This window comes from Equus asinus, chromosome 12 (genome assembly GCF_041296235.1).
Source record: "Equus asinus isolate D_3611 breed Donkey chromosome 12, EquAss-T2T_v2, whole genome shotgun sequence".
In the NCBI taxonomy this organism is placed as follows: Eukaryota; Metazoa; Chordata; class Mammalia; order Perissodactyla; family Equidae; genus Equus; species Equus asinus.
In genome coordinates this window covers 47,979,937-48,000,919 of record NC_091801.1, presented here as the reverse complement: position 1 = coordinate 48,000,919, position 20,983 = coordinate 47,979,937, and the positions used below count along the sequence as shown (strand labels likewise).

The following is a 20,983-nucleotide window of genomic DNA, read 5'->3' as shown; positions in this document are numbered from 1 at the left end:
TTTACTTGTTTTGCAATCCTCTACTGAAGAAATTTATTTTCCAAGCTCATATGGAACAGCTGAATGCTACATATTTTGTAAGCTTTCTTACTATTCTGCTTTGTTCTACTATGTGACAGGGTATTTCTTTTTTTTAAAACTAAGTTGAATTTTTACTAAGGTCCCAATGAGAAGACATTTTCCCACAGATTTCACTGATAACTTTCTCATTTTACGATTGATATAACACTGAATATATAACGAAGTCCAGTTACTTTTATGTCAGGTACTTCTAAGTGCTTCCCATCTTAGAACCAAAATGTTTTCATTTCTTTTGCCAAATGAATAAAGAACTTTGAATTCTAAAAAGCCTAGTCCATAAGAATCTGTTTATTTGAAAGCTAAATATCTATTATAAAGTGGATGAGAGGAAGACCGTAAACACACCACTTTCTTCCTCACTCTTCCCTCTCTTCTCTAACAGTTACTTTTATCAAGCACAAGTTTACAAAGGAGTTGATAATTTGTGCCTTTTTCTGCTTTCTCTTGGCCACTTTTGTGCTCAAGAATACTTCTATACGTGGATTGGTTAAGGAAGGTCAGAAAGAAGAGTTAGCCCAAAAGTTATTTTCCCTGGCAGTTCTAGGCAAAGCTTTTGCTTTGGAAGATGCAAGTTAACTAAAGTCACAGTGTTTTTGACCCTTTGATTCAATTTTCTCATAATACCCTTGTCTTTTACATTTCTGTGGAAAATGAGTGCTTACTTAAATATGGAGCAACGCCAAGGAAACAAAATTTTCCCATGATGGAGAGTTCTTGTAAACTTGGGTTACTGGAAAAAATCTTATTAATTGAAATTTGGGGGATGAGCCCTGAAAAATAAACTTTTGATTAACTAGATTTTGGTGCACCTCATTTTAACCATGTATTCTTCAGTGAGCAAATAGTTTGTCATCTTGTGAAACAGTTTGTCACTGACCCAGGATTTACCAAACACACCTTTACTTTCATGGTGCTTTCTCACATTTCGTTATATAGGAGAGTTTATACCAGTTTATAACACAGGAGAAAATGCAGGGTAACGAAAAGAACACAGACTTTGGAGGTAGACAGATCTGGGTATAAGAAATGATTCCTTTTACTGGGGAAACTTAATTTTAACCTCACTGAGTCCCAGTTTCTTTATTTCCAAAATGTGGATGATAAACTAAATTGTGGGGCTGTTGAGCATATTATATCAGATAATATGTGTAATATGGTTTGTATGGGACATGTAATGGTATGAGTTCAATAGGCAGTTAGTATTTGTTTCTTAAACACAAACTCTGAACAAAATAGGAGTATGTGTATGTGGTATGTCTTTCAAGAGTCTACTCTTCCTAGTTTTCTGGTTTTGTTTTTTAATTAAAAAAAAATCTTTTTTATTGCCAATCTAAAATAAGAGGAATATAATATAAAAGGTAAAAAATAAGAACCTTTGCTTATTAATGAAAATTATACCCAATTTTGATTTTAAAAACTAGTAAGTTTATTTATATTTAATTTTTAAAATAGTAATTATTGAGGCTTGAAATAGTAGTCAACAAATTTTACTTCCCTATTAAATACTTCTGGCTGGGGAGAAATTATAGACCAGATAACTTACCTGCACTTCGATTCTGATAATTATCAAAATTATATTTTTACCTTCTTTCCCGTCCCTTAGAAATATTTGGCCTACATACGAATCAAGGAAGTAAGTAATCTGCAAGCCAAAGCAGGCTCCTTTCCATTTTTTAAACTAGAAGTTAGAGGAGAGACTCCTTTTACAAAGGTGTTTGGGTATATCAACCTTTATATAAAGAAGAGACTGAAATGACACTTTAAAATAGTCTACAAGAAAACATGGTGAGTTTATCAGGATTTCAATTTCACACAGCTTTCTCTTTTAAGGAAGATCAAGCCAAGTTCACAGCTAGCCAGAGGAGAGAGGGAGAAACTACTTAAAGAGGAATCAGGGCAGCAGGTGAGGGCTTAGATACTCCCTACTCTCCCTTCCTCTCTCACTTCACTGACAAGATGTTCCTAGATGGTCCTTCAGCTTCATCCTTCTATGCCCAGCCAAGAATACAAAAAGGTATTTCTTAATAAAGCCTGAATAAAATTTAAAGAAAAGCATTTTGAGAGGATTTATTGTACTTAGGTCTATTTGCCTCTATCTATGAAACTGCTATTGTTAAAGCTCCCAAGGGGCTTCTTTGGGAAGCCATGGTTGTGATTGGTTTCGTCTATGCTCAATGGCTGGAAGTGTAACTCCTGCAATGAGAGGTCGCTATCAGGACAGTCACCTTCTGATCTCCAGATACGTAAAAGGCAAAGCTACAGGCCTACTGGGTTTCTTATATTTTTCTATATTTCTTTTACGATCCTTAGTTTAAACGGCTTTTTCTTTTTCTTTTTTTTTTTTAGTGTAGCCATGGAAGCAAATGTAGTTCCATGAGGCCCCTACAATGTCTGAAAATTACATCATGAAGGAGCCCAGATCCATAAAATACAGTAACAATTCATTGTCAGGACAGCAAAATCAACCAAGAAACCAATTCTAAGTTGCCCTGGATGCAAGGTAAATACCACCATCTCCTTATTGATATTCAGGCATTTGGCTAACTCCATAAGCATTTTTTCCCATGCTATGTACCCTTCACCTCATAAGATGGGATGGGAAGGGGAAGAGGAGATTTCCTGGTCTGAAGTCCCAAGCCTGGAGCCTCTAGAAAGAGGAAGAGGAAAGGATTAACATGGCTGCTGGGATGTGTGATCATCAGTGTTGGCTGGCTCTTACTTTTAGAAGCAAGTCTTCTATATCTTGCTACAAGGAAGTGTGTTCTTTCTACTTAATGAGGCTAACCAGCAGATAATATGTGAAATATTATTTCAATGAATTCTTTTACATTTATCTTCTATGCTGTTCTATGGTGTTCTTGATCTCTTTCCTATTTGGTTGTTTTCATGTTAAATTCTAATGTAGGTTTCAGATATTTTACAGGACACCATTTGACTAAGATTCAGTACAAGTAAACACAGGATGCTGTCCAATAAAAAAAAATGTAGTTATATATATCTAAGGAAAATTTACTTAATCCCAATTGTAAGCCTCTTCTCTGCTCTGAGCAAAGTCTGGGTTCTGTAACATTGAAAGCCAACTCAGTGGCTTTAGATGATTCCTCCCATTTTTCATTCATTTTAAATAAATGCTGATGATTAAAATGTGTCAAAAGGGCCAGGGCACTAATCTCTTCCTCACGTCCAAAAAGGAAGATCAATTAACCTCTCCCTTCTGCTACTAATAACTACAGAAGTCCCAACTTACAGTTGAATAATATTTCATAGTTCCAAGGCATTTCATAATGTTACCTCATTTGGAGCTCAGATTAAACCATTAAACTACAAAGACCAGATATTATTAAATCCATTTTAGAGATAAGGAAACTAAAGCACCAAAAAATTTAGTTATTCACATTAAAAGTCTTGACATTATAGCCAAAACTAAAACTCAAAATTTCTGACTTCCATTCCAATACCCTTCCCCACACGTTAATTCCCCCTACTGGCTGGGCCACTTCTTATTTGACCTTCTCACCACAACTCTCCCTGAGCAATGCACTAGAGTGCCTCTCATTTAAGACCTACTTACTTGCTGATTCCTGTCAAAGTAATAATTTCATTTTACATTATTGGCCAGCAAGAAATGTTCCCAGCAGCTAAATTTTCAGATAAATGTTCAAGTTGTGATCATTATGACATTAAAGTCACAGGTTAATTCTAAGCCTTTCCAGGGACATTAGCAAAACCTTTAATTCTAAAGAGAAATGTAATTCAATCCTTCTCTTAAAGTCACAATGACTAAATGAAATCAAGATATGATTTATGAGGTGTAAGAAGCCAGTTTATGATTTTCCAACTGTTGGTTTACTCAAATGTCTTTGGCACATTTTCTGTAGACCTATTCATGAAAGGGTAAAGAAGCCAATTTCTGTAACTGAAACTTTTCAAACTACACAATAGCTATAATTGCATTGAAATGATGTGAATTTTTTTACATGACAAGCTGATTACAACCGTTACTTTAAAATTGGCTTAAAGAGATTAATGATGATAAAAAGCAACAACAACAATATTAACATTCACTGAGCCCTGCGCTACACAGTTAGCTAAGAGCTTCATATACATCATTTAATTCTCACAGCAACCCCAGGAGACTGCTACCCATATTATCCTCATATGATAGATAAGGAATTGAAGCTTAGAGAGATTAAATAAGTTGCCCAAGGTCACACAGCTGTAAGTAGCAGACCTGGGATTAGAACTCAGGACTGACTGACTCCAAATCTTGAGTTCTTATTGAACTCTAGTCCATGTTTGCCTCTTAATTGGACCTTAAGTCATATCTGTAACATTTATAAAACATTAAAATCGAGAAAGTGTCCCAAACTAGAGATATTATCTCATGGATGTTTCTGTCCTATATAGATGTGTATTATTAACTGCTTTTTTAGTACGATAAGTTCTAATCAACTTTAATTTCTATATTTTAGTCTAGCTGATGCTCAAGAAATTACAATAAGGTAAAGAAGTTGAAAGAGGCAGAAGCAATTGTTTGAAATCGGTTTGTTAGTTCCTAGCACACAGTAATGAGTAATAAGATACTGGACTAACTGTGTACTGAGGAAATACGGGGGTTAGTTAAATTCCCTCAGAATCGTTCAACTCCATCACAATTGACCAGATGGTACAGTCATTTCTTCAAAAACAAACAAAAAGCCCCAAACAAACAAGAAGAAAAACGACTTTTTGAGACTGCCTTGGGCTGCATAGTCAGGATATGAGGCAATTTCAAATCTGGACTCCATTACCTTAAACAAAACAAATACCAATTTTTAAATATTTATAAACACAACTAATACGACTATGTTAAAAACAACTACATACATCTTTATTTAAATGAGAATTGCCAATAATACAGCTGCTACATATAAAGGTGCTGGCAGAAGATCTCATTCCTGTTAGAGGTTGCTCCAGGTGAGAAAGGCATAGAAAAGCCCATTGCCACATTATTTTAGTATTTTAAGAAGAAACCTGTTAACTCACAGATGTATTATCTACCTGGACTAGATGGAAAATAATTTATATGTTATTAATATTAATAGTCACAAAAAATTCAAGTTGATAATTTAGTCTTTAAATAATCTGCCATTTTTTAAATTAAAGAGAGTAAAACAAAGCACTATAGATACACTTACAAGTATAGCTGGCATAATTTAAGATCACTAAATTATACAGATTGGAAATCACACTTTATTAATAACACTTTCAAAATTATGAGCAACTGTCATCATTTTTACTTTGCTTCAGGTTTCTAAAAAAGATGTAAAAATAGGTATAAATATAGATTCCATTTATCATCTATTTTGGGTAGCATTTCATATAGAATTCCAGTTTTTTAATGTATATGCATATAAATGGTATATATAACACACACACATATGTATATATATATATCAGTCACATGTGCTGAGAAGGCAGATTGACATGAGGGACAACGAGTTTCACAGCATTTCCCCTTCTAATTTGATTTTATAATATATGAAAGGATATCCCCAAGGAAGACAGAGAGAGAATGCTATTACCACCCTTTGGGTATTTGGGCATGTTCGTTGCTTAATGCTGACACGGGCAGAATCAAGTTAATGCCGACAACTCCCTGGGAGCAGTAATTATTCATTACAATATATTTAACTGATCTGTGCTAATAGATGTAAAGATACTAAAGTAACAGTTTCGGAGGAAATCCTGTATTAAGTTTCTCAAAAAACCATGTCTCGGCTAATGGACTAGAAAACATTTTTATTACTTTAAAACTGCAGGATTTCTGGTGCCAGCCAAAATTGGAATAAGCTCACTGCAGCCTAACTCTCATCCTGCTTACAATTAAAAACTCGAGAAAAAACACAAAAAACAAATGCCTGAGGACTCAGAAGTAAACAAGAACAATGCGGACTGGGGAGGTGAGTCAAACTTGCAAATATGACCCACACAGTGGTGAGTTTCCCATTTTGTTTTATTTTATATTTCCTCTTTTCTCTTATAACTTTGACTTGAGAATGAATCCTAAGTTGTGGTACACAGTGAAGGCAAGAAGAGCCAAAAGTCCAACAGAAACCCTGCCTGGGAAATAAGGCCCCTGTGTTTTAAGAGTGTAGGGGAGGGCCAGGCCAGGTTGCCTAGTGGTTAAGTTTGGCATGCTCTGCTTTGGTGGCTCGGGTTCGATTCCTGGGAATGGACCTACACCATTTGTCTGTCAGTGGCCATGCTTTGGCGTGGCTCACATACAAAAAGAGGAGGGTTGGCAACACATGTTAGCTCAGGGTGAATCCTCCTCAGCCAAAAAAAAAAGAAAAAAAAAATGTGTGGGGGAAAACTGCTTTTTCTTTTTTTTTTTTTTCCTGGTTTTTCCCCAAGAATGGACTCAATGTGTGTGTGTGTGTGTGTGTGTGTGTAATGACAGGTAGTACAGTGGCTGTGCTGTGGTGGCAGTGACACAAGCATTTAAGACTTTAAGCAGGTGTTACAACTGTTTCATGAGGTAAAGGTGAAAATGCCTGAAATGAATGGAAATATAGAAGTTCTCAGAAGAGAAATGAAAACTACAAAAAAGACAAATGGAAATTTTAGAACTGAAAAATTCAACAGAAATTATTCAATATGAAGAATAGAGGGGAAAAAAGAAAAACAAAGGAATTTTCGAGATCTGTGGTACAATATAAAAAAGTTTAACACTGGAGTCCCAAAAGGAGAGAAGAAAGATTGGTGCAGAAAAAATATTAAAAGAAATAACAGCCAAAAATTTAATAAATTTAGTTTTAAAAAACCCATATATTTACAGAGCCAGGAAGTTCAGGGAACCTCAAACAGGATAAATTCAAATAAACCAAGTTCAGACACATCATTATCGACCTACAAAAAATCAAAGATAAAGAAAAAGATCTTGAAAGCAGCTAGAGAAAAACAACACGTTACATACATGCAAACAAGGATTGGAATTGCCATGGATTTCTCATCAGAAAGCGCAAAGAATAAAAAACAGTGGAACAATATCTTTAAAGTGCTGAAAGAAATGTCAATCCAGAATTCTCCATAAAGCAAGAATATCCTTCAGAAATGAGAGAGATGGAAAAAAACACCTTTCAGATGATAGAAAACTAAGAGAATTCATTGCCAGCAGGCCTTCTCTAAGAAATGCTAAAGGAAGTTCTTAATGCTGCAGGAAAGTGTACCAGAGGAAAACCTAGAACTTCAGAAATGAAGATGAGCTCTGGACATGGTAGATACTTGGGAAATATAAAAGACTAGGTTTTTCCCTCTCCAATTCTTTAAAATATGTAAGATTATTGAAACAAAGATCAAAATTTTATCTGGTAGGGTTTTCAATATATGTAGATATAATATATACAATAATTATGACATAAATAGGGAAGGATAATGGGACCAACATGACTGTAGCGCTACATTTTACTTTACGTGATAAAATATTACTGCTAAATGGACTGTGAAATATTAGGCATATACATTCGAAACCCCAAAGCAACCACTAAAATACATTACAAATAGCCAAAATGCAAATCGATAAAATAAATAGAATACTAAAAATTATTCTGAATGACAGCTAGAGCTCAATCCACTACTAATAAAAAAAAATAAATTTGAAGAGTAGTCCTATTTCATTCCTCTATACGCAGGCAGTTTTCCATAAACCATTCCATACAACTGACACTAAGCTTTTCTAAATTGCTTCAATGGAAGTAGAAGTTACAGGTTTTACTTTACACATTTAAGTGTTTCACAGCCCTCCATTTCATGAAGATCCATACTCTGCTAAACTTTCATCATTAATCACCGTAAGTAAAATATTAAATGAGGAGAGGTGCCTGAGGGCAGAAACTGGGTCAGATTACTGTTTCCTCAGCATCTTGAACATGTCTGACGAATAGCTGCTGTTCAAATGGAATGAATGAGTATTCCCAAAGATTGTCTGAATGAAAGCACAATAGGGATAAGAGGTTCATTCTAAAATAATGCCAAGTTGATTGTACAAGACAGGAGGGTAAGTGTGATTTTAAAAACCATATTGATTAATTTAAAGTAGTCAGCTTGAGATATTACACCATATTCCAATAATGCTCAAAGGATTTCTAGTATTTGCTTTCAGGGTCTTCATTGCAGTTTCCTGAATATGCCAAAGGAAACCAAATCTTCATAATTTAATGTTAAAAATATTTCCATCTTTCTAGATTCACCCATAGCCACGCTTTAACACTAAATAAAGTAAATGACCAAGTGGCTCTTACCATTTTTAGGACCCTAATGAATTAGAGCATCAAAGTTTCTGAGATAAGCAGGGCCTTAGAGGTTTCCCGTGTATGAATTCTTTTTTAACATTCTTACTGGTTCCTTTATTAATTAATGAGTTTAATAAAATCTTTGACATGTTTATCTTATTTTTATATAAGAATTAAGATTTTTTTTGAAAACTATCCTCTGAATAGGATGTCTTTTCAAAGAGTGAAACAAAAATCCTTTGTTTATTTTTTGTTATATATGATTTCCATACAAAGGAACATGAGCACATGTAATAATGGTTTATGACTTGCATAGACAACAGTAAACAACTACAAGCCACGTTGTGCTAGAAATTTTTTTTCAATAAAATGTTTTTCTCCTCTCAAAAATACAATCCATTATCTCTATAACAACCTCAGGCGCATGTGAAATGATGAATTAAGGCAATCATTGAGATGCACACATATGCTAAAACTAGTATTGGTTGGCTGCCACTTGAATTACCTTACAGAAAAGGACTAATTTTAGTATCAAGACAAAAAGTATGAACACTGCAGAAGGACATAATATGTCACTTATTTCACTTTTAACTTATGATGCCTTTAACTTTTCCTTGATCTTTCTTAGAAAGTTAGCTTCATGGCAATGCCCCTTTTTCATCTCTCCAGTTAAGACATTGCAATGACTTCTCTGTCACTTTAGAATCCAGAAATGGAACTGGCCACCTCCAGCTTATTGCTCCTCATCCTCATGAATATTAACATTATAGCCATTCATATTTTACTCCTTTTCTTACTCACACATTTACTATTTCAGGGCTTCAAAAGAATCCTGGATATGGAACAGTGCTTTCCTCAGGACGGAAAAGTGCTACATGAAGTGTTTCTGCGTAAATAAATTGGTAATGGGACTTGGATAGTTCATTCAGGTGGACCAATTTAAAACAGAAATCTCCCAGATCAGTTTTCAAAAAAATAACTTCATTAACATTTAATAAAATTTATGTATTTAAAACATTGAATAAACTAATTAGTGCTCCACTAGAAGATCAAAAGAAAAGTTGCATCTTTAAAAGAAGTCGAAATAATTTTTTTTTTTGGCGAGGAAAATTGGCCCTGAGCTAACATCGGTTGCTAATCTTCCTCCTTTTGCTTGAGTAAGATTATCCCTGAGCTAACATCTGTGACAATTTCCTCTGTTTTGTATGTGGGACACCATCACAGCATGGCTTGATGAGCAGTGTGTAGGTCTGTGCCTGGGATCTGAACTTGCAAACCCCAGGCCACCAAAGCGGAGAATGTGAACTTAACCACTAGGCCACTGGGCTGGCCCCAAAATACATTTTAATCTGATAAGGTAGTGGCTTACAAATGTCAACTCCCTGAGGACAAAGCAGTATAGTTTAAATATTTTTAGAAAGGTGAGTGTGCAGAGATGAATTCCAAATTACAGAATGATAAAACTTGATACTAAAATTACCTATTTCAATAATAAGAGGGTAATGGATATACACACACAAAACAAGAGATTAGATATGATTTAAAAAACATAAAATGTGGGAGGAGGAGAGTGAAAAAGCAGAGCTTTAAGAAAGAGGTCAAGCTAAAGAGTCTATCGACTCAATATAGACTGTTATATACATAGAATATTATATAGGATCCTCACAGTAATCACAAATCAGAAACCTATAATAAGTAAGAAAATGAGTAAGACAAAAGAAATCAAAGATATTACTAAAGAAAGCCATCAAACCACAAGGGAAGAGAGCAAGAGAAAAAGAAAGGAAAAAGAAGAACTACTAAAGCACCCAGAAAAAACAGTAACAAAATGGCAATAAACACATATTTATCAATAGCTACTTTAAATGTCAATGGACTAAATGCTCCAATCAAAAGGAATAGGGTGGCCAATTGGATGAAAAAACAAGAACCCATATATATGCTGCATACAAGAGACACACTTCAGACTTTAAGATACTCACAAGCCGAAAGTAAAAGGATGGAAAAAAATACACCATGCAAATGGCAAAGAAAAGAAAGCAGGGGTAGCAATACTTATATCAGACAAAATAGACTTTGAAACAAAAAGTGTAACAAGAGGCAAAGAAGGGCACTACATAATGATAAAGGGAACAATACAGCAAGAAGGTATAACACTTGTAAATATCTATGCACCCAACATAGGAGCACCTAAATATATAAAGCAATTATTAACAGACATAAAAGGAGAAATAGACAGTAACACAATAATAGTAGGAGACTTTAACACTCCACTTACACCAGTGGATCCAAACAGAAGATCAATAAGGAAACACTGGCCTTAAACGACGCGTTTGACCAGATAGACTTAGTGGATATATATGGAACATTCCATCTAAAAACCACAGAATACACATTCTTTTCAAATACACATGGAACATTCTCCAGGATGGATCACATATTAGCCCACAAAGTGAGTCTCAATAAATTTAAGAAGATTGAAATAATACCATGCATCTTTTCTGACCACAAAGGTATGAAACTAGAAATCAACTACAGGAAGAAAACCAGAAAAGCCACAAAAATGTGGAGATTAAACAAAATGCTACTGAACAATGATTGGGTCAATGAAGAACTCAAAGGAGAAATCAAAAAATCCTGGAGACAAATGAAAATGAAAATACGACATGCCAAAATCTATGGGATACAGCAAAAGTTGTTTGGAAGTTTATAGCAATTCAGGTCTACCTCAACAAAGAAGAAAAATCCCAAATAAAGAATCTAACAGCGCATCTAAAGGTACTGGAAAAAGAAGATCAAAGCAAGCCCAAAATCAGCAGAAGGAAGGGAATAATAAAAATCAGAGCAGAAATAAACAAAATAGAGACTAATGAAACAATAGAAAAAATTAATGAAACCAAGAGCTGGTTCTTTGAAAAGATAAACAAAATTGACAAACCCTTAGCTAGACTCACCAAGAAAAAAAAGAGAGAAGGCTCAAAGAAATAAAATCAGAAGAAGAGGAAAAATTACAATGGACACCTCAGACATACAAAAGATAATAAGAGAATACTATGAAAAGCTATACACCAACAAATTGGATAATCTAGCAGAAATGGATAAATTCTTAGAAACATAGAACCTTCCAAAACTGGACCAAGAAGAAGTAGAAAATTTGAATAGACCAATCACCAGTAAGGAGATCAAAACAGCAATCAAAACCTCCCAAAAAATAAAAGTCCAGGACCAGATGGCTTCCCTGATGAAGTCTACCAAACATTCAAAGAAGACTTAATACCTATCCTTCTCAAACTCTTCCAAAAAATTGAAGAGGAGGGGGAGGCTTCCTAACTCATTCTACGAAGCCAACATTATTCTGATATCAAAACCAGACGACGACAACACAAAAAAAAGAAGATTACAGGCCAATATCACCTATGAACAGCGATGCAAAAATCCTCAACAGAATAATAGTAAATTGAATACAACACTACATTAAAAAGATCAAACATCATGATCAAGTGGGTTTCATTTCAGGGATGCAGTGAAGGTTCAACATTCACAAATCTATCAATGTGATACATCACATTAATAAAATGAATAATAAAAATCACATGATCATATCAATAGACGCAGAGAGAGCATTTGACAAGATACAACACCCATTTATGACAAAAACTCTAAATAAAATGGGTATAGAAGGAAAATACCTCAACATAATAAAGGCCATATATGACAAACCCCACAGCTAATATCATTCTCAATGGAGAAAAACTGAAAGCTATCCTGCTAAGAACAGGAACTAGACAAGGATGCCCACTGTCACCACTCTTATTTAACATAGTATTGGAAGTCCTAGCCAGAGCAATCAGGCAAGAAAAAGAAATAAAAGGGATCCACATTGGAAAAGAAGAAGTGAAACTGTCACTCTTTGCAGACGACATGATTTTATATATAGAAAACCAGAATGGCTATAATTAACAAGACAGGAAACAACAAGTGTTGGAGAGGATGTGGAGAGAAGGGAACCCTTGTAGACTGCTGGTGGGAGTGCAAACTGGTGCAGAATCCACTAAAAAACTTTTAGAAATAACAAATGAATACAGTCAAATTGCGGGATACAAAATCAACATACAAAAATTGGTTGCGTTTATATACACTAATAACGAAGTAGCAGAAAGAGAAATTAAGAATACAATCCCATTTACAATTGCAACAAAAAGAATAAAATACCTGGGAATAAACTTAACCAAAGAGGTGAAAGATCTGTACATGGAAAATTACAAAACATTGTTGAAGAAAACACAAAGAAATGGAAAGAGATTCTGTGCTCTTGGATTGGAAAATTAACATAGTCAAAATGTCCATACTTCCTAAAGCAATCTATAGATTCAACGCAATCCATATCAAAGTTCCAACAACATGTTTCACAGAAACAGAACAAAGAATCCTAAAATTTATATGGAACAACAAAAGACCCCAAATAGCCAAAGGAATTCTGAGGAAAGAGAACAAAGCTGGAGGTATCACACTCCCTGATTTCAAAATATACTACAAAGCCAGCGTAACCAAAACAGCATGGTACTGGCACAAAAACAGACACACAGATCAATGGGACAGAATCAAGAGCCCAGAAATAAACCCACACATTTATGGACAGCTAATATTCGACAAGGGAGCCAAGAACATACAATGGAGAAAGGAGAGTCTTCAATAAATGGTGTTGGGAAAACTGGACAGCCACATGCAAAAGAATGAAGGTAGACCATTCCCTTACACCATGCAGAAAAATCAACTCAAAATGGATGAAAGACTTGAATGTAAGACCCGAAACCATGAAACTTCTAGAAGAAAACATAAGCAGTACACTCTTTGACATTGGTCTTAGCAGCATATTTTCAAGTACCATGTCTGACTGGGCAAGGGAAACAAACAAACAAAATGAACAAATAGGACTACATCAAACTAAAAAGCTTCTGCACAGCAAAGGAAACCATCAACAAAACGAAAAGACAACCTAACAATTGGGAGAAGATATGGCAAACCATATCTCAGATGAGGTGTTATTATCCAAAATATACAAAGAACTCATACAGCTCAACAACAAGAAAACCAACAAACCAATTAGGAAATGGGCAAAATATTTGAACAGAGATTTCCCCAAAGAAGATATATGGATGGCCAACAGGCATAGCAAAAGATGCTCAACATCATTAGCTGTCAGGGAAATGCCAATCAAAACTACAATGAGCTATCACCTCAATCTGGTCAGAATGGCTATAATTAACAAGACAGGAAACAACAAGTGTTGGAGAGGATGTGGAGAGAAGGGAACCCTTGTAGACTGCTGGTGGGAGTGCAAACTGGTGCAGCCACTATGGAAAGCAGTATGCAGTATCCTCAGGAAATTAAGAATAGATCTACCATATGATTCCACTGCTGGGTATTTATCCAAAGAACTTGAAAACACAAATGCATAAAGATACATGCGCCCCTATGTTCACTGCAGCATTATTCACAACAGCCAAGACTTGGAAGCAACCTAGGTGCCCATCAAGGGACGAATGGATACAGAAGATGTGGTATATATACACAATGGAATACTACTCAGCCATAAGAAATGATGAAATCTGGCCATTTGTGACAACACGGATGGACCTTGAGGGTATTATGCTAAGTGAAATACGTCAGAGAGAGAAAGTCGTGTATCATATGATCTCACTCATAAGCAGAAGACAAAAACAATGACAAACAAACACATAGGCACAGAGACTGGATTGATGGTTACCATAGGGGAAGGGGGGAGGGGGGAGGGCAAAAGGGGTGATTAGGCTCACATGCGAGGTGATGGAGTATAATTAGTTTTTGGGTGGTGAACATGATGTAATCTACACAGAATTCGAAATATATTACAATGTACATCTGAAAGCTATATAATGTTATAATCCAATGTTACTGCAATAAAACAAATAAATAAATATTAAAAAAAAAGAAAGTATGTAATCCTTTTTCCTTCCACATGTAATCCTCTATATTGAATCTGGCCCATTGCTTTCACTCTAAGTTTCATCTACTGAAATTAGGTTCCACATTGGTCTACAAAGAAGGATTTTTTATTAAACAAAAGTACTTTATTATTTCAATCTAGGAAATGATTATAATTCAAATACGCATCTTTCACATGAGCCCTGATAACTTTGCTGAACTTCGTATCAATATTTCTTAATAGAGGCCACTGAAGCCACCCACGTATAAAGTGACTGCAGCCAAAAGAACTTAAAGAGGGGTTTGGAATTAAGATTTGTTCTCCCAATCCTGCACCTAGTTTTGGCCAATGCTAAGCAGACCCTGTAACAGTTATCAGGTATACAGCCATGAGTCCTTCAATCATATAACATCAACTACCTCAGCACCACTCCCATCTCCAGTGCTCCTAAAGTACCTATTTTATTGCAGGCACTGATAAATGAGAACATGTTTGGGGAAGGGAGGCAGTGGTTACTGGTAAATATTTAACTCTCAGAATAGGAGAGCTGATTGATAGCATTTGCCAATATCTGTGGCGTAAATATTCACACTATGGCCAATTTAAACTACCAGTGGTTTAACAGCTGTCTTTCAAAGTTCTTAAAAATTTAACAGTTGGCTCTTGAGAGTCAGTGTGAGCCAGTTCCAGCACACCAATGGAGACAGGGCCAGCAGGCAGTCTAGGAGGTAACCCCAGGTTACTCCTCCTTAGCAACTGGCCAGTTACTCCTTTCTAAAGCACAAGACTTGCAGTATACCTCAGCAAGAGCCAAGGGCTCCTTTGATCCTACTTCCTTAGGCTAAATCCTGATCCTCACACCTGCCACCTACTCTCCAGGAGTCTGCTGTGTAAAATGGTTCTCCTTAATGCCAAGAATGAACCAGCCTGACTTCCAGATTGGACAAATTCTCCAAATGCCTCACTGCTGGCTTCCATCTGCTAGGTGGGATCACCTGATAGCAATTAAATGCCTGCATTATACCTGAGCTTGCTAGGGCCGGCTGCCAATGCCAAGTCTTAGATGACCCATCTATCCTCTGCAGTCTTTCTGGCCAAATCTCTAATTCTCCACTAACTCAGGGAAAAGGTCTCTATCCTTTGTTTGACCCTGTTTCCATTAGCCCTTGTTACTTAATAGCTAGTATGTCTTAAATCTGAACCCCTGATCACTTTCCTAGTCTCAGAAGAAGTTCAATAGAATTAGTATAATGGATGCTCTCTGGTTATAAGGAACGTATGGGTGGGGCAACAAGAGTCAGTTGGCCAATACCACTAATAAATGTGTTTGTTGTAGATGTATAAAAATCTTTACATCATCTTACTTTACTAATAAACCTTCTCAAATACATTTAGTATCATGCTCCTACAGCAAGATGATTAAATCAAAAGAATATCGAAACAAACTTCATTTTCTAAAGTTTTTATTTTTTTAATCTAAACTGCTAATGCATAAACCTGGAAAGTATACCTGTGGGCCAATAATATGAAAAAAAGCTTTGCTTCCCAATCATTGGAAATTGTTAAGCATTTCTATTGTCCAGAAAGAGTCCCTGTTTCATTCAGCTCCCGAAAAAAAAAAATATTCAGAGGCACGGTAAAAATGCTAAGGCTAAACCTTGATACATTTCAAACTTTACTTAAACACGATTCAGCTGTGGGACATGAACTTTACATATTTACATATTCTATACAGAAAAGAAGTCTTGCCTGGTCTGCCAGCTGTTTTCTGTTTGACCAATCTTGAAACTTCGGGAATAACATTTAATATGTAGTAATAATTATTAGCATTCCAGTAAATTTGCTCTTACCTGTGCATTTGTAGTCAGAGGCGACCCCTTTAAGCACAGCATCAAAAATGGATATTTCCACTCGTTGCTTTCTGTGATGACAACTCAGAAGCAAAGAAGGTTGGGATACAATAAAGTACAAAAACGGTTCTAGCTGCAAGTCACCAGTTCCTCTTCGTCCAGGCTGCCGAACAATCGTTATACCAAGTGCCTGTCTAGCAGATGACCTTGTGGATGCATGAAGACTTTGAAGAGAGATGACCCCTAATTTTTTCCCTGAAGGAAAAGATACGCTACTGCTTAAGAGATCTTCTGCTGTTACCGTGGAAATACATGCCTGGCTGGGCTTAGCAACATCTGCATCAACTTCTGGGAGATTTAACGAACTCTTGCCTATTTTTTCGTTATCCTTCTGTTCTTGTGATTTCGACTTGGGCAAGGCTGTACAGGAATAGGTCATTAGTGAGATTCTACTTGCAGTAATAAATATGTCAAAAGGAATAAAATTCAGATTTTTTACAATTGATGATTGGCGTGAAGGACGGGCAATGCGATGCTGACTGGTACCACTGTGCTGCTCTATTTGCACTATTCTGATTTTAACGCTGTCACTGCCAATTCCACTATCTTGAGCACCACTGTACCGAGATGAGGTTTCAGCCATGCTTCCATCAAACGTATCCATTTTTTTCTGCTCTTGCTTAGAAATCTGTAAGGAAAAATTATAAAATATTTTAAACTAGTTACATTCCCAGTATTACTGTATAAATGATGTTATGCAAATATGTTAAAAATGGGTCTAGTATAACCTGTAACACGGTAATCATAAAAACAAAGTAGGTGTCCATTCAAGAAAATTATTCATATTAAAATGCCAAGGAAATACTTGGGAAAAAGCATCAAATGTGCATTTCTTTTTAAAATTCTTTTAAAGATTTTATTTTTACTTTTTTCTCCCAAAGCCCCCAGGTACACAGTTGCATATTTTTAGTTGTGGGTCCTTCTAGTTGTGGTATGTGGGATGCCGCCTCAGCATGGCTTGATGAGTGGTGCCATGTCCGCGCCCAGGATTCAAACTGGTGAAACCCTGGGCCGCTGAAGCACAGTGCGCGAACTCAACCACTCAGCCACGGAGCTGACCCCTCAAATGTGCATTTCTATCTTTAAAATTACTTTTGAGTGTCAGACTTTCTTTGGACTAATACAAAGTAATGTATAATTAAAAAAATGCCTCTTTAAAGAATTATACTAATTAGCATTCTTTACAGTGATTTTCCAAGTAGTACAATAAACTGTTTCCAAATCATGATTACTATTAGTTGAAATTATATTTTAAGTAGGAGTAGTTTACATTGTTTACCTTTATCATTATAAAATTGATTTTCAGGTTTTGGATAGTAAGAAAGAGAAGGAAAACTCAGTAGTCCTAAATTATGAAGGACAAAGAAAAGTAATCTACAATAATTGTATGCCATTCAAACTGATGTTTATTTTCCTCTAGTACAATAGGTTTGAAACAACGGTAAATGTAAGTGATCAAGCAAAACATAAGTAATTAAAGTCCTTGAAGGTGGATTTTTCCTTTGTACACTAAAGGCTATTAGTTCTCAAAATTTCCCATCAATGACTCCCTATGTAGGGAACAAAGAACAACGTGGTAACAGTGGAAGTTATGATCATTTTGGCAGCACAACTCCACAATCTCCAGTTTGATTCTTTGCTCTCCCCCTTTCTTAGGTCTCCTAACCATCAGTTTGCTGTTTAAGACCTAGATCTTTCACTTGTTTTTTTCTTGAAGTAGTAATACAGATTCACTAAAGAAACCACGGAAACTCTGAGAAAAAACCAAAATCCCCCCAACTCCCATCTTATCACCAAACATAATCAATGGTAATATTTTAGTGCATTTCCTTTTAGTCTTTTTTATCTACCTGCACATAGGTTCCCTCCGCCCTCACCCCTTTATGGTTATAATCATACTGTAGAGACAAATCTGTAACCCTTTTTACATACTAATATACTCTTCATAAATGTCATTTTAAAAAGATGTATAATATTTCATTTAGTGTTAGAAACAATTTTTTCAGCTATTTCCATATAATTGGACATTCAAATTTTTAATTTTTGCCAACAAACATCTATGACAAACATCTAATAATATTTCCTTAGGACAGGCTCCCAGAAGTGGAATTACTAGGTAAATGGTATGAAAAAGTTTAAGGTTATGGAAAATCTCCAACACCTTTCCAAAAATGCTACACTAATTTATATTACCACCAGCAATGGAAAAATATTCCCCAAAGTACTAGGTATTGCTTATCATTTTTCAGGCTCTTCCTTAATTTGATTGGTAAATATAGTATCATTTTCCCACATGCTACAAATTATTATAGGTTTCTTGTGAAAGTGTTAAAGGACTGTTAAATAATTCAAGACAATGATCTGTCATTAAAATTTTTCAAATAACATTTGTTAATTGATTTAAAGTTGTTGAGGAAGATACATTGTTGTTAGAAAAATCCATCATTAGCTATTTGAAACAAAAACAACTTGTCTGTGTTCTGTGAAGATACCACCTTTTTTAAAACACCTCTATCTATACTATACCACTTCCCTGCCTGGAGCACCTCTTCTGAGCTTGCTGTAGCTGGCAACCATTTAGCTATCTATCAAAACTCAGAACAAACGACACTTGTCTGAGAAGTGTTCTCTCACACTCTTTTACTTCTTGGTGATCCTAGTACTTTACTCATACTTCTATTTTAGTATGTTTTATTTTCTATAAAATGTTTTGTGGTGGTAGTATCAGATAGTGTTAAAATAACCTATAGCCTTTGGAGTCAGACAGAGATGGGGTCAAGTCTAACACTTTCTAATTGTATCATTTTGGACAAATTAAACCTCTTGAAGGCTACATAATCTCACGTATAAAATACAGATAATAAATCCAACCTGAAAGGGTTAGTATGAGGATTCAATGAACTAATCTACCTAAAGAAGTCAGCACAGTGCCTGACATATAGTAAATACCCAAAAATGGGCAGCTGTTATGTGTGTCTCTTTTACCAGGTGAAGGGCTGCTGGAGGTACTGGGCCATATCATTTTGCTTCTGAGTATCACTAAAGAGTAGTGTAGTGCCTGCTACACTGAAGAGAAGTTCCATAAATGTTTGATGATATGCTAGTTTCTGATACAACATTAAATGAAAAAAATTGCTCTGCAGACTAGAAATACACGATTGCTAATGTGCAAATATACATGGACACAGACTTCCCCGTATACTGTACTCTTTAAGGTCTTTCGAGACACATGCATGGACTTTTTACTGATCTGCATCCTCCACCTTGGGGGCTTGATCACACTTCAAGCAATTCTCTCAGTCTCTGATGGGTTCTCATCCTCACATTAGGGACATTAATACCCAACCCACAGAGTTCCTGCAGCATCAAATTAGTTAACGTATTGAACACACACAGTAGGCACTCAACAAAGGGTAAGTTAAAGAAAGAAGTCACGTTCTCTGTGAAGACTTCTTCAACCCTTCCACATGGTGCTTAGTCTTTCCAGCTTCTGTGCTTTTATAACAAACTAATATTATTATAGCATTTTCACACTGTGCTCTGTCTCAGAGATTGCGAGCAACTGAAGATTAAAAAAATAAGATACCACTGAGTATGTTTATTATTTGCCAAACATTGTTAGCACATTACACACATTTTCTTTACTAAGTGTGGCAGTCCTTTCAAGGGAGTACTGTTACCTCCATTTTATAGCTGAAGAAACTGAAGCTTGGAGAGATTAAACAACAGGTCCAAGGTCAGACAGCTAGTAGGCTATGGGTAAGAGGGAATGCCATTACTATTCCTAGCACACATTATACCGCTTGTTATATAGTAGATTTCAATAACTGTGTGCTGACTGAATAAATGAATAAACATATTTAATTTAAAAATTCAGTAAAATAAATTAAGGCAATTATCAAAATGACAGTTTAATTTTAAAGCTTTCAGTTATTCCTATTATAAAAATTTCAAATATACCTCCAAATCTATTACCAACTAGGAATTATCAAGTAATATGTGAAAAAATAATAAAATCAAGTACAGAAGTAGTCTAGGACTTATTGCTCACATTTTGAGGCATTATAAACTAAATATCTGTATACAGCATAACTAAAAAAATCCTTTAGGGTGAGTTCAATGGCAAAGCTCAAATCAAGAACTCAACTAGTTTTATTCTCTCAATCAGTAGAGGCAACCACAATTAACTATATGAGACTATATTTTACATGCACGGAGCATTATATTTTCTTCTGATTTACATATTTGTATTTAAAATCTAGCTTCTCCTTCTTTGAAGTGAATTGTTTCCCCCTTTGGTGTTAACGTGACAAAACCAAATACCTGTAGGTAAAGATAAAGAAATTTAGTTGTCCAGCCCTATTCCTTGTTGAGAGTGACACATTAGACTCTAGTGAATGTCAAGTGGCCCAATTTTGAGATATAAATAACCAGCAGGGGCAGGATGGCAGCTATCAGCTCAGGTCATGTGGGTTACTGAACAGAAGTCAGATGGTAACTAATTCTAGTCACTACTGAGCAGAATGGAATTTGAATCAATGACCCAGAGATGAAAGACTCTGACCCTTACTGAAAGGAAAAACAAAACAAAACAACTTTCCCCACACTAGAAAACTAAATTCTAAAAATTGGGTTAAAAACAAACATTTCCTCCACTTTTCTAAGCTTCCACACTATTCGTAGAACTGAAATAAATAAGCTGGTGATTTTTCAGACATATTAAAAACCCACTGGTTTGTCACCAGTCTACTGCA

At 35.5% G+C, this 20,983-nt stretch overlaps 1 protein-coding gene across 9 annotated transcripts in view; it reads right to left on the bottom strand.

Annotated features, from left to right (window-relative positions):
* The window catches only part of VPS13B (vacuolar protein sorting 13 homolog B), a 781,052-nt gene that overhangs the window by 192,069 nt on the left and 568,000 nt on the right, over positions 1-20,983 (bottom strand). For all 9 annotated transcript variants that reach the window (XM_044743909.2, XM_044743903.2, XM_044743908.2 and 6 more), the window contains one exon: positions 16,170-16,857. In XM_044743909.2, coding sequence (XP_044599844.2) covers positions 16,170-16,857 — 688 coding nt within the window. The remainder of the gene's footprint in view (positions 1-16,169; positions 16,858-20,983) is intronic.